Source organism: Engystomops pustulosus, chromosome 8 (genome assembly GCF_040894005.1).
Source record: "Engystomops pustulosus chromosome 8, aEngPut4.maternal, whole genome shotgun sequence".
Classification (NCBI taxonomy): domain Eukaryota; kingdom Metazoa; phylum Chordata; class Amphibia; order Anura; family Leptodactylidae; genus Engystomops; species Engystomops pustulosus.
In genome coordinates, this window is record NC_092418.1 from 64,805,732 (window position 1) to 64,818,817 (window position 13,086).

At 44.5% G+C, this 13,086-nt stretch overlaps 1 protein-coding gene across 1 annotated transcript; it reads left to right on the forward strand.

Annotated features, from left to right (window-relative positions):
* Window positions 1–7,952: 7,952 nt before the first annotated feature.
* LOC140074518 (gamma-crystallin-3-like) lies at window positions 7,953–12,249 on the forward strand. The gene is made up of 3 exons (XM_072119483.1): window positions 7,953–8,101; window positions 11,376–11,618; window positions 11,914–12,249. Exons 1-3 carry the CDS (start codon window positions 8,015–8,017, stop codon window positions 12,184–12,186), a joined length of 603 nt encoding a protein of 200 aa, XP_071975584.1. The 5' UTR covers window positions 7,953–8,014; the 3' UTR covers window positions 12,187–12,249.
* The last annotated feature ends 837 nt before the right edge of the window (window positions 12,250–13,086 follow it).

Consider the following 13,086-nt stretch of genomic DNA (forward strand, 5'->3'; position numbering starts at 1 on the left):
ATTTTATTTCTGGTTGATCTGCTGGTGGCTGTCCTTGCTGCAGTGCCTCTACTACCAAATTGTGAGGAATTTGTAGTGAGACTTGCGACCTTTGTGTTTAGCGCTTAGTGACGCACATATCCATCGCAAAGACCGAAGTGGGAAAATTTATTAGGGGTTGGATTTCAATAAGGCACAGTCTGCCATTTCCTTTTTATTTTACGTTTATTTTTTCATAACTCAGCGTCATCTCATCTGGCATAGCAGTGTGCTTTCATACTTGGCTAGAAAATAGCCATAGCAATAGGATAGCATCGTTTGGTTTTAAAAACTAAAAAACACAAAAAAAAAAAAACACAAAAAAACACAAAAAAAAGTTAAAAAAAAATTAAAGTTATAACTTTCATTTTCAAAATGTTTAACCCGAGGGCTAGGGGTAGAGGACGAGGGCGGGGACGTGGGCGTCCAACTACTGCAGGGGTCAGAGGCCGTGGTCCTGGGCTGGGTGAGACACCACCTGCTGATGAGGGAGCAGGGGAACGCCGCAGAGCTACACTCCCTAGGTTCATGTCTGAAGTTACTGGGACTCGTGGTAGAGCACTGTTGAGGCCAGAACAGTGCGAACAGGTGATGTCGTGGATTGCCGACAATGCTTCGAGCAATTTGTCCACCAGTCAGTCTTCCACGCAGTCCACCCATGTCACCGAAATCGCCACTCCTCCAGCTCCTGCACCTCAGCCTCCTCCCCCCCAGTCTGCCCCCTCCCAGGAAAATTTGGCATTTGAACCGGAATACTCTGAGGAACTGTTTTCTGGACCCTTCCCACAGTCACAAACCACTTGTCCGGTTGCTGCTGAGCAATTTTCCGATGCCCAGGTTTTCCACCAGTCGCAGTCTGTGGGTGATGATGACCTTCTTGACGTAGTGGAAGAAGTGTGTAAAGAGGTGTCCGACAATGAGGAGACACGGTTGTCAGACAGTGGTGAAGTTGTTGTCAGGGGGGCAGGAAGTCCGAGGGGGGAGCAGACTGAAGGATCGGAGGATGATGAGGTGACAGACCCAAGCTGGGTTGAGAGGCCGGGTGAACACAGTGCTTCTGAGATGGAGGAGAGTCCTCGACCAGAACAGGTTAGAAGAGGCAGTGGTGGGGATAGACGGAGAGGCAGGACCAGAGCAGGTGCATCAGCGCCAAATGTGTCACGTAGTGAAGCTCCCGTGGCGAGGGCTCCCGCGGCGAGGGCTAGATTTTCAGAAGTCTGGAGGTTCTTTAAGGAAACACCGGATGACCGACGGACTGTGGTGTGCAACCTTTGCCAAACCAGGATCAGCAGGGCTTCCACCACTACTAGCTTAACTACCACCAGTATGCGCAGGCATATGAATGCTAAACACCCCACTCAGTGGCACCAAGCCCGTTCACCTCCGGCCGTGCACACCACTGCTCCTTCCCCTGTGTCAGCTGATAGTCAGCCCCCTGCCCAGGACCCTGACACAAAAACCCCATCGTCGCCTCCACGATCCTCCACAGCATCCACCAGCATTCAGCTCTCCATACCCCAGACGCTGGAGCGGAAACGGAAATATAGTGCAACCCACCCGCACGTCCAAGCCCTTAATGTCCACATCTCCAGATTGCTTAGCCTGGAGATGCTGCCCTATAGGCTAGTAGAGACCGAGGCCTTTCGCAACCTCATGGCGGCGGCCGCCCCTCGGTATTCGGTCCCCAGCCGCCACTACTTTTCCCGATGTGCCGTCCCAGCCCTGCACCAGCACGTGTCAGACAACATCATCCGTGCCCTGACCAACGCCGTTTCTGACAAGGTCCACCTGACCACGGACACGTGGACGAGTGCTGCCGGGCAGGGCCACTATATATCGCTGACGGCACATTGGGTTAACTTGGTGGAGGCTGGGACCGAGTCTGACCCTGCGGCTGGTCATATACTGCCGACGCCGAGGATTGGGGGGCCTACCTCAGTCCAGGTCTTTCAGGCATACTATGCCTCCTCCTCCTCCCACCCCTCCTCCACCTCCTCCTCCGAACTACCATCCGTGGGCATGGCGCCATCAGTCGCTAGCTCTAGGCACAGCAGCAGTGCCGTCGCTAAGCGACAGCAGGCGGTGCTCAAACTGCTGAGCCTAGGCGATAAAAGGCACACCGCCCAAGAACTATTACAGGGCATCACGGCGCAGACTGATCTGTGGCTGGCACCGCTGAACCTGAAGCCAACGGCCGTAACCTGGTGGCGGCTCTGCAACTCGGCAGACTGACACATGTGCCATGCCTGGCCCATGTGTTAAATCTGATAGTTCAGCGTTTCCTCAAGACATACCCCAATCTGTCTGATTTGCTCACGAAGGTGCGCCGCATCTGTGCGCATTTCAGGAAGTCCAGCACAGATGCTGCCACTCTCAGGGAAGCGCAGCGCCGCCTCCAACTGCCCGCTCACCGACTGTTGTGCGACGTGCCCTCGAGGTGGAATTCAACATTAACTATGTTATCCAGAGTTTACCAGCAGCGCAGAGCGATTGTAGACTGCCAGATGTCAACTTCCACCAGAACTGGTAGTCAGGTCAGTCAGCTTCCTCAAGTCTACAATGAGGAGTGGACGTAGATGTCTGAGCTTCCTCAAGTCTACAATGAGGAGTGGACGTGGATGTCTGATATCTGTCAGGTGCTGAGTAACAGGCCAAGGAGTCAACACAGATGGTCAGTGGCGATGCTGCCATCATCAGCCTCACCATCCTGCTGCTTGGCCTGTTGAAAAACTCTCTGATCAGCATGAAGTCGGAAGCTTTGCGCTCGTCACAAGAGACGGGGGAAGAAGATTCCCTTGTTGATAGCCAAAGCACCCTTAGGTCTGTTTCTCAGCGCATATCGGAGGAGGTGGAGGTGGAGGAGGATGAGGAGGAAGAGGAGGAGAATGTTGGCGAGACACAAGAGGGGACCATTGTTCAGTCCTTCACTGTTCAGCGTGTATGGGCAGAAGAAGAGGAGTTGGAGGAGTTGGAGGAGGAGGAAATGGACAGTCAGGCCAGTGAGGGGAGTGAATTCTTACGCGTTGGTACTCTGGCGCATATGGCAGATTTCATGCTAGGCTGCCTATCCCGTGACCCTCGCGTTCAAAGAATTTATTCCAGCACCGATTACTGGGTATTCACTCTCCTGGACCCACGGTACAAGCAAAATCTTTCCACTCTCATCCCTGGAGAGGAAAGGAGTGTGAGAATGCATGAATACCAGCAGGCCCTGGTGCACAAGCTGAAACACTATTTCCCCTTTGACAGCGCTAGCGGCAGAGTGCGTAGTTCTGCGGGACAAGTAGCGAGGGAGAGTAGGCGAGCAGGCAGCTTGTCCAGCACTGGCAAGGGTACGCTTTACAAGGCTTTTGCCAGCTTTATGTCCCCCCAGCAAGACACTGTCACCTGTCCCCAGTCTCGGCAGAGTAGGGCTGATCTTTACAGAAAGATGGTGAGGGAGTACGTAGCTGACCATACCATCGTCCTAAATGATCACACAGCTCCCTACAACTACTGGGTTTCAAAGCTGGACATGTGGCACGAACTGGCGCTGTACGCCTTGGAGGTTCTTGCCTGCCCTGCCGCTAGCGTGTTGTCCGAGCGGGTTTTCAGTGCAGCTGGTGGCATCATCACCGATAAGCGTACACGCCTGTCGACTGACAGCGTTGACAGGCTGACGCTTATTAAGATGAATAAAGCCTGGATTTCTCATAATTTCCAATCTCCACCAGGTGAAGGAAGCTCAACCTGAATAATTTATGCACTCCTCCTCCTCCTCATTTTCCTCCTTCTCCTCCTCTTTGTACACTAAAGCAGAGGAAACTGGCTATTTTTTGACAGGGCCCACTGGCTCTAGCTATAGTACTTTATGCATTTAATTTTTCTGGAGGGCCACCTACCCGGTCCTCTGTTTTAAACAATTTTTGGGAGTGCCACATACAGGCACTCAATCTATTTCATTTTTCTGGAGAGCCACCTACCTGCTCCTCTGGTTTGAAAACTTTTTTGGACTGCCACATACAGGCACTCAATCTATTTCATTTTTCTGGAGGGCCACCTACCTGCTCCTCTGGTTTGAAAACTTTTTTGGACTGCCACATACAGGCACTATCCAAATTAAATTGTCTCCATAGCAGCCTCCACACGTTGTCTCCATTGCTACCTCCAAAAGTCGTCCATATAGCTGCCTCCATACATCGTCCCCTTATCAAACGAGGTGTGTCAGGCAGAAATTTGGGTTGTTTTCATGGATTCCACATCAAAGTTGTTAACTTTGTCTCCACCCTGCTGTGTTATCCACAAAATATACTGGCAAACTTTTACCATTTAGGGATATTATTTCAGCGCTTCTTGCGCATCTGTTTACATTCCCCTCACCCGCCATATCCCAAACTTATAAGAACGCTACTACACTTAACTTGGTGCAGGCTGGGACCGAGTCTGACCCTGGGGCTGGTCATATACTGCCGACGCAGAGGATTGCGGGGCCTACCTCGGTCCAGGTCTCAAAGGCCTACTATACCTCCTCCTCCTCCCAGCCCTCCTCCACCTCCTCCTCCTCCGAATTACCATCCGTGGCCATGGCGCCATCAGTCGGTAGCTCTAGGCACAGCAGCAGTGCCGTCGCTAAGCGACAGCAGGCGGTGCTCAAACTGCTGAGCCTAGGCGATAAAAGGCACACCGCCCTAGAGCTATTACAGGGCATTCCACATCAAACTTGTTAACTTTGTCGCCACCCTGCTGTGTAATCCACAAAATATACTGGCAAACTTTTATCATTTACCGATATTATTTCAGCGCTTCTTGCGCATCTGTTTACATTCCCCTCACCCGCCATATCCCAAACTTATAAGAACGCTACTACACTTGATCTTATACAAAAGGTTCTTAGAAGTGCTGTTTGGTGAGTAGCCTAGAGACAGGGGCTTGGATTGGCGAAAGCTCGCCTGGAAGCGGAGCGCCAGCTCCATCCCAAGATCCAACTAACATAGTTTTAACTGCAGCACCTTTAATCTACTACTAGTTCACTGCCTCCATAATAATAATAATAATAATCTTTATTTATATAGCGCCATCATATTCCGCAGCGCTTTACAAATCATAGGAAACAAATACAAATGTAATGTAACAGAGCACAACATTTGTATGGAACAACAGGAGTGAGGTCCCTGCTCGCCAGAGCTTACGGTTTATGAAGATGATGGGGTAACACGAGGTAAAAGAATATTTAATGGTCAAGCCATTCTTCTTAGGGAATAGAACAAAATATAATAAATGGAATTGCTGTCGCTTGAACCACTCAGCGTCATCTTATATACCAGGTCCAGGGTGAATGGGACTGCAGAGAAGTCTGGTGCCTGTTGGTTGCTGGATAACAGATGGGAGGACGACACAGGACGGGTTAGTAGAAGAGTTAAAACTTCATGCAGTTAATGAGTGTTATAGGCTTGCCTAAAGAAATGGGTTTTAAGAGCACGTTTGAAACTTTGGAGGTTAGGTATTGGTCTGATAGTCCGGGGCAGAGCATTCCATAGAATTGGTGCAGCTCTAGAGAAGTCTTGGAGACGCGAGTGGGAGGTCCGCACTAGGGTAGAGGTTAATCTAAGATCACTGGCGGATCTAAGAGCACGGGTTGGGCGATAGACTGAGATAAGAGAGGAGAGGTAGGGGGGTGCAGCATTATACAGAGCTTCATGGATGAGGGTTATTATTTTAAACTGTATTCGAAAGGAGACTGGCAGCCAGTGCAGCGACTGGCATGAACTGTAGGCATACATGGTCCCCTTATCAAACGAGCTGTGTCAGGCAGAATTTTGGGTTGTTTTCATGGCTTCCACAACAAACTTGTTAACTTTGTCGCCACCCTGCTGTGTAATCCACAAAATATACTGGCAAACTTTTATCATTTAGCAATATTATTTCAGCGCTTCTTGCGCATCTGTTTACATTCCCCTCACCCGCCATATCCTAAACTTATAAGAACGCTACTACACTTGATCTTGTACAAAAGGTTCTTAGAAGTGCTGTTTGGGGAGTAGCCTAGAGACAGGGGCTTGGATTGGCGAAAGCTCGCCTGGCAGCGGAGCACCAGCTCCATCCCAAGATCCAACTAACATAGTTTTAACTGCAGCACCTTTAATCTACTACTAGTTCACTGCCTCCATACATGGTCCCCTTATCAAACGAGCTGTGTCAGGCAGAATTTTGGGTTGTTTTCATGGCTTCCATGTTAACTTTGTCGCCACCCTGCTGTGTAATCCACAAAATATACTGGCAAACTTTTATCATGTACCGATATTATTTGAACGCTTCTTGCTCACCTCCTTTGGTTCCTCTCTGCCACCCATTGGTTTGAAGCCTGAGTCCATTTAGGGTATGTCGCAATGCCACTCTCTAGCCTGCCGCTGCTGCCGCTGCCTCTGCATGCCGTCCCCTATAGTGTCAGGGTCAATTATTGGATGTTTTAGATGCTATCTAGCTTCATTCTGTCACTCTGTCATGGCCATGCTGTTGCCCATAATTTTGGCATAATGGTGCGATTAAGCAGCCTCAGAGGCATCCATGCATGCTGCCCCTGCTGTTTCCTGTCCATTTCCGTGGTGTTTCCATCCTTTTCTGAGGTTCCCAGGTGTTTGGCCAAGCTTCCCTGTGCAGAGCCTTGGTCCCCTTGAAAAATGCTCGAGTCTCCCATTGACTTCAATGGGGCTCGTTATTCGAGACGAGCACTCGAGCATCGGGAAAAGTTCGTCTCGAATAACGAGTACCCGAGCATTTTAGTGCTCGCTCATCTCTAGTCCCGGTTTCTTTATTATAAACCAGGCACAGTCATTGGATTAGTGTGACTGCTATACACAGGATGGGTCCCAGCTTTTTTATTATAAACCAGGCACAGTTATTAGATTAGTGTGACTGCTATACACAGGATGGGTCCCAGCTTTTTTATTATAAACCAGGCACAGTCATTAGATTAGTGTGACTGCTATACACAGGATGGGTCCCAGCTTCTTTATTATAAACCAGGCACAGTTATTAGATTAGTGTGACTGCTATACACAGGATGGGTCCTGGTTTCTTTATTATAAACCAGGCACAGTCATTGGATTAGTGTGACTGCTATACACAGGATGGGTCCCAGCTTTTTTATTATAAACCAGGCACAGTTATTAGATTAGTGTGACTGCTATACACAGGATGGGTCCCGGTTTCTTTATTATAAACCAGGCACAGTCATTGGATTAGTGTGACTGCTATACACAGGATGGGTCCCAGCTTCTTTATTATAAACCAGGCACAGTTATTAGATTAGTGTGACTGATATACGCAGGATGGGTCCCAGCTTCTTTATTATAAACCAGGCACAGTTCTTAGATTAGTGTGACTGCTATACACAGGATGGGTCCCGGTTTCTTTATTATAAGCCACACACAGTCATTACATTAATGTGACTGCTATACACAGGCTAAGTGCTGGTTTCTTTATTATAAGAACCCCCAAGAGCCATTTAGATTAATTAGCATAATTTTAAAAGTTGTCTTTAGAAGTAAAGAGGCTTTGGATAAAAAACATAAGAGTCTTATTTATACAGTGAGATCACAATTAAGTGCTTCTCTGCTGCCTTGTATTACATGTCTGCATAAATATGAAAAATAATTACAATATCAGGACCTCACACAATAACACATCGGCCACTGCTATACTTATTCAGAAATGAATGTATACATGTATATTTTATGTTATATTGAAAAAGTTACACAATTTCCCCTTTGATCCAACAATCAGGAGTCATTTATAGCATACAATTATTTCTCTGTGTTTCCACAGCTATACTCATGAATCCAGCACACAACATCTTTATTTAATGACAATGAGACAAAAATCCTTTTGACAATGGATCAATCCCCACTAGAGGTTTTCACAACGAATTGACCCTACACAATGCAGAACACAAAGTGAACTGATTCACCTCTGCAGGCAGAAAGGGGCCTCTTCTGCTTTTTATGCACTTTTTAAGCCTATGGTTGTACAGGGAACAGTATATATTGGACGGCTGCTAGAAAATAATTATGATTTGCCAACCAGCAAACCAACGAAAATGGGGAAGGTAAGACTTAAATTCAAGATAATCATTTGTATATGTTTTGTTTTAAGAAAATATATAGTATACTCAAGGACTATTATTCTACAAATTTTATAGAGGATCTGTTCAGAAACTTTGGTTCTAAGAGTCTTTTGGATAAGAACTGAACATATGCTAGATCTAAGTGTCCCTCCAAAGTAACACTTGACATTGCCCATTACATATCAGGCACAAGTCTGATTCAAAAATAGGACCCTAGCAAAATACATGCTGGGCATAATATATTTTCCTGCCCTGCCCTGGTAGCATCTCTCCATATTTGATCTCAGATCAATTGGAAAAGCAACATTTTAAGGACTATTGCAATTTTTCATATACCTCAATAAAAGTGAAAATTGCATGTTTGATTTCTAGGAACTTTTATATGACAGTATTTTCCCATGAGGGACATACTTTTAACCCCTTCCTGCCAATGCCCTTTTTTTGGTTTTGAGTTTCCATTTTTTGCTCCGCTCCTTCAAAAATCCATAACTTTTTTATTTTTCTGTGTACAGAGTTTTATGAGGACTCTCCATAACAAATTGATCTTCCTAGTGGCAGTATTTAATATGCCATGCCTTTTACTGGGAAGTGGGAAAAATTCCCAAATGCAGTGAAATGGATGAAAAACTAATTTGAGGCAGTTTCTTGTGAGCTCTGCTTTTACAGCTTCACTCCTTTGGCATTGTTTTTCTTTTTAATTTGCAACTTTTTCTGTGACTTTAAGTGACTTGCGACTAATTAGTCGCATTTAATAGCAGTGTAGAGAACTACGCTGGTCCAAAGATTTCATGCAGTGTGCTGTATGTATCTTTATACTCCAGCTGTTAGTTCCTTTTCTGCGAACTTTTTGATTTTGCCTAGAAAGTCACAAAACAGAGCATGCTAGACTCAGACTTAAATTCAAGTACAAAATAAAATGTCAGCAAAATAAAAGGAACCACATATTAATCCAACAAAAAAAGATAAACATTACAAATAATCCCAACACTATTTTCCTGTAAGGTCATTAGAGGCCAGAACCTCTTTGTATATCCGGTATTGTAAAAAATATCCGGTACAACCTGCACAGCAGGGTTTTACTACGTTTTATTGCGCATGGGGGAGTATGAAGAGGGCTTACGGGCTGAGCCCTCTTCATACTCTACGGGTGCTTGCTTCACAATGAAGCAAACACCCATCATTAACACTGGCGATCGGTGCTTGCACTGATCACGGGTGTTAAAGGGGTTATCCGGGTTTAAAACATTTCTTATGGCCGGGCTGGGGAGGGCTATTTAAACACAATAAACATGTACTTACCTCGTCCGGCGCTGACGATGTCCTGCGCCGCGGGCGGGCTTCTCTGTGCGCCGGTTTCATTACAAGTGCACACAGAGAGCTTCCGGCCGGCCGGAAGCTCCCATGCGCACCATCTCCCAGCGCATACAACGCTGAGAGATAGGGACGGATGGGAGGAGCCGTCCACATCGCGGACCGGAAGCTCGGATCGAAGGGACTGCGGCGCGGGACATCAACGGCGCCAGACGAGGTAAGTACATGTTTATTATGTTTAACTAGCCCTCCCCAGCCCGGCCATAAGAAATTTTTTGAACCCGGATAACCCCTTTAACCCTTTGATCTCTGCCATCTTGGCTATCATGTCTTAGGCTATCTATTAAAATGTGCGATTTGCACATTGTAATAGATGGTGTGCAAAATCCCCATATACTGCCATACTGTAGACAACCTAGGGTTAAAGTACCCTAGGGATTCGGAAAAATAGTAAAAAATTTTTAAAAAAGTAAAAAAATTAAGAATTATATAAAAAAAACCTAAAAATTCAATCACCCCCCTTTCACTAGAAGTCATATAAATATAAATAAACTGTAAAAATCATAGACACATTAGCTATCGCCAGGTCAGAAAATGCCCGATCTATCAAAATAAAATAACGGTTTTTCACTGCGTTTAACCCCGTAACAGAAAATAGCACCCCAAGTTGCAAATTGAATTTTTTTGCCATTTTAAAAAATATAAAAAATTCTATAAAAAGTGATCAAAAGATTGTACAATCCTAATCATAAAAGCATTGAAAACTTCATCAAAAGTCACAAAAAATGACACCACCCACAGCTCCGTACACCGAAGTTATTAGCGCAAGTAGATGGCCAAATGAAGATTTTTTTGTACAGGAGGTTCTAATTTTTGTAAATATATTTTCAAACATTATAAAACCTATACAAATTTGGTATCCACGAGATGGCATTGACCAAATTAATGAAGTACACCTGTTATTTAGGATGCATAGTGAAAGACGTAAAATCTAAGCCAACAAGAAATGGCCCAAATGTGTTTTTTCAACATTTTCACAGCATTCAGAATGTTTTTCCCGCTTCTCAGTAAAAGGCATAGAATACCATCACTATGAAGTGCAATTTTTTACGCAGAAAACAAGCCATCACACATCTCTCTACATGATAAAATAAAAAAGTAATAGATTTTTGAAGGTGGGGAGTGAAAAATAAAGATGCAAAAACACAGAAGGGCCTGGTCCTTAAGGGGTTAATGCAATCGTTAAAGCATGGTACGGTAGGTCCTATAAAGCCCAAGATAGGGGAGGCTGAAAAGACTACATCCAACATCAGACACTATGATAAATCTAGTACATTTAAAGCTTTTCTAGAAAACTCAATTATTGGTGATGATTAGAGATGAGCGAGCACTAAAATGCTTGAGTGCTCGTTACTCGAGTCAAACTTTTTCCGATGCTCGAGTGCTTGTTTCAAATAACGAACCCCATTGAAATCAATGGGAGACTCGAGCATTTTTCAAGGGGACCAATAAAATGTGTCATTTTGTTGAGAAATAAGGAAGTCAGTCCTGTTTCTTCGTTTTTTTTTAATACAATGGAATATTCGTGGAACTGCAAAAAGGAGAATGACCAGTGTTAAACATCTGCAATGTGTTATTCACACATATTGTTCTTCACATACTATTGTGAAGAACACCTTTCTGTACTCCTGTCTTCTAATAAGTTAGCAGATGTATGGAAACATCTGCAATGTGTTCTTCACTGTGTTCTTCACTGTTCTTCACTGTGTTTGCTTAAGTGAAAGCTCGTTCTCAAGCAGGCGTAATACTCATCCGAGCAACGAGCCGTTTCGAGTATGCTAATACTCGAACAAGCATCAAGCTCGAGTATGCTCGCTCATCTCTAGTGATGATGTTTCACATAATTTTACATGAAGGAATCTAATTCAGTGTATATGCTTGTCAGATTATCTTTTATGAAGACAGGAACTTCCAAGGCCGCTCATATGAGTGTGACTCTGATAGCTCTGACTTGCTCTCATTCTTCAATCGGTGTGGCTCAATCCGTGTCGAACATGGGAACTGGATGATCTATGAATTTCCCAACTACAGAGGATGTCAGTATTTCTTGAAAAGGGGTGAATACCCTGATTTCAACCAATGTTTGGGCTTCGGAGATACTATCCGATCCTGCAGAATAATTCCCCAGGTACTTTATAAATGGACTATCTGACACTTATTCTAAACACTATACCTATTGATAAATCTTTCTATGTAGATATTTACACTTATTTGTGAACTGTTGGTGTTATTTTTAATTTTAAAATTTTTCTTACTGATTGGGACACAAACCTGCCATGTAAAACTAAAAGAAAGTATATTATATGAATATACATAGGTAACAAGAACAACAATTTTAAAGAAGAGATATTGTTCACTTAACTTGTTTATGTAATTTATTAAAATTTGGGTATAATGGACATTTTTGTAACATATTTCAACAGCAATCATCATGCAAGATTAGAGTTTACGAGAGAGAAGACTTCAAAGGCCAAATGATGGAATTCACAGAAGATTGTCCACAAGTTTATGAGAAATTCCGTTACCATGACATCCACTCTTGCAATGTCCTTGAAGGCCATTGGATATTTTATGATGAGCCTAACTACAGGGGACGTCAGTATTACTTGAGACATGGCGAATACAGGAGATACAGTGACTGGGGTGGAGTAAACAGTAGGGTTGGCTCATTTAGAAGAGCCACAGACTTTCAGTAACTCACTGAAATAATGCATTGCTGTAAATAATGCAAAAAATATAAAATATAATGTGATCAAGAATTGACATTGTGTCTCATTGTGTCTTTTAGATTTTCAGAAAGATTTACACTATTATTGAAAATTCTTTGCCCTCATTAGCAATAATTTTGGCAGCAGAATGAAGAGACATAGAATGGCACTCAACCTTCCTGGTGATTTAATCAATCTTCATTCCAGCTTCTTAAACGAACATGGCTTAGGGATAGGGAGTGCTGCAGAGGTTCTGTACAGACAAGCGATTGCAGTTACGTGTGTACCACACTTCTTCTTGCTTGTTGTGGTCATGTGACTGCCTCCCTCCTAGTTATATCGCCTCCAGAACCACCCACCTTGACTTCATGGTAGGTGGTTTTGGAGGTGGTATCAAGGCAGGTGGTTCTGGAGGCTGTATAACTAGGAGGAGGGTACATGTGAAATTGCAGTCACTTGTCTGTACAGTACCTCGGTATCACCCCTATCCCTAAGCATTGTTGGTTAACAAGCTGGAATAAAGATTGATTGGATCTCCAGGAAGGGTGAATGCCATTCTACAACCCTCTATTCTGATGTTATAGTACACATATACAAAATTAAACCCTGTGAATAAAGCACCACCCATTGGAGTGAGATTTCAGGCGTATGTTCACATGTATATGTCACAAGCTCCACAAAGATGAAGACGGTGCTTTCCTCTCCTTGCAGGGGTAGCTGGATAGGGGCTTGCTGACAGCAGTAAACTCCTTAGATAACATGTTCTTAGTGACCGCAGCATCTAATGAAATAAGTAGCTTCAGTAATTCCTTTGCTTAACTCTGATGGCACCTTGTATCATAATTGTGAAGTGCTATCTTCAATGCAAGATAGCCAGGAACAGGATTA

Excerpts from the sequence above, each read along its gene's own strand:
- LOC140074518 (XM_072119483.1), top strand. The coding sequence starts at position 8,015 with ATGGTTGTACAGGGAACAGTATATATTGGACGGCTGCTAGAAAATAAT. Across the intron at positions 8,102-11,375 it reads AACCAACGAAAATGGGGAAG|ATTATCTTTTATGAAGACAG; the intron begins GTAAGACTTAAA and ends TATGCTTGTCAG. Across the intron at positions 11,619-11,913 it reads CCTGCAGAATAATTCCCCAG|CAATCATCATGCAAGATTAG; the intron begins GTACTTTATAAA and ends ATATTTCAACAG.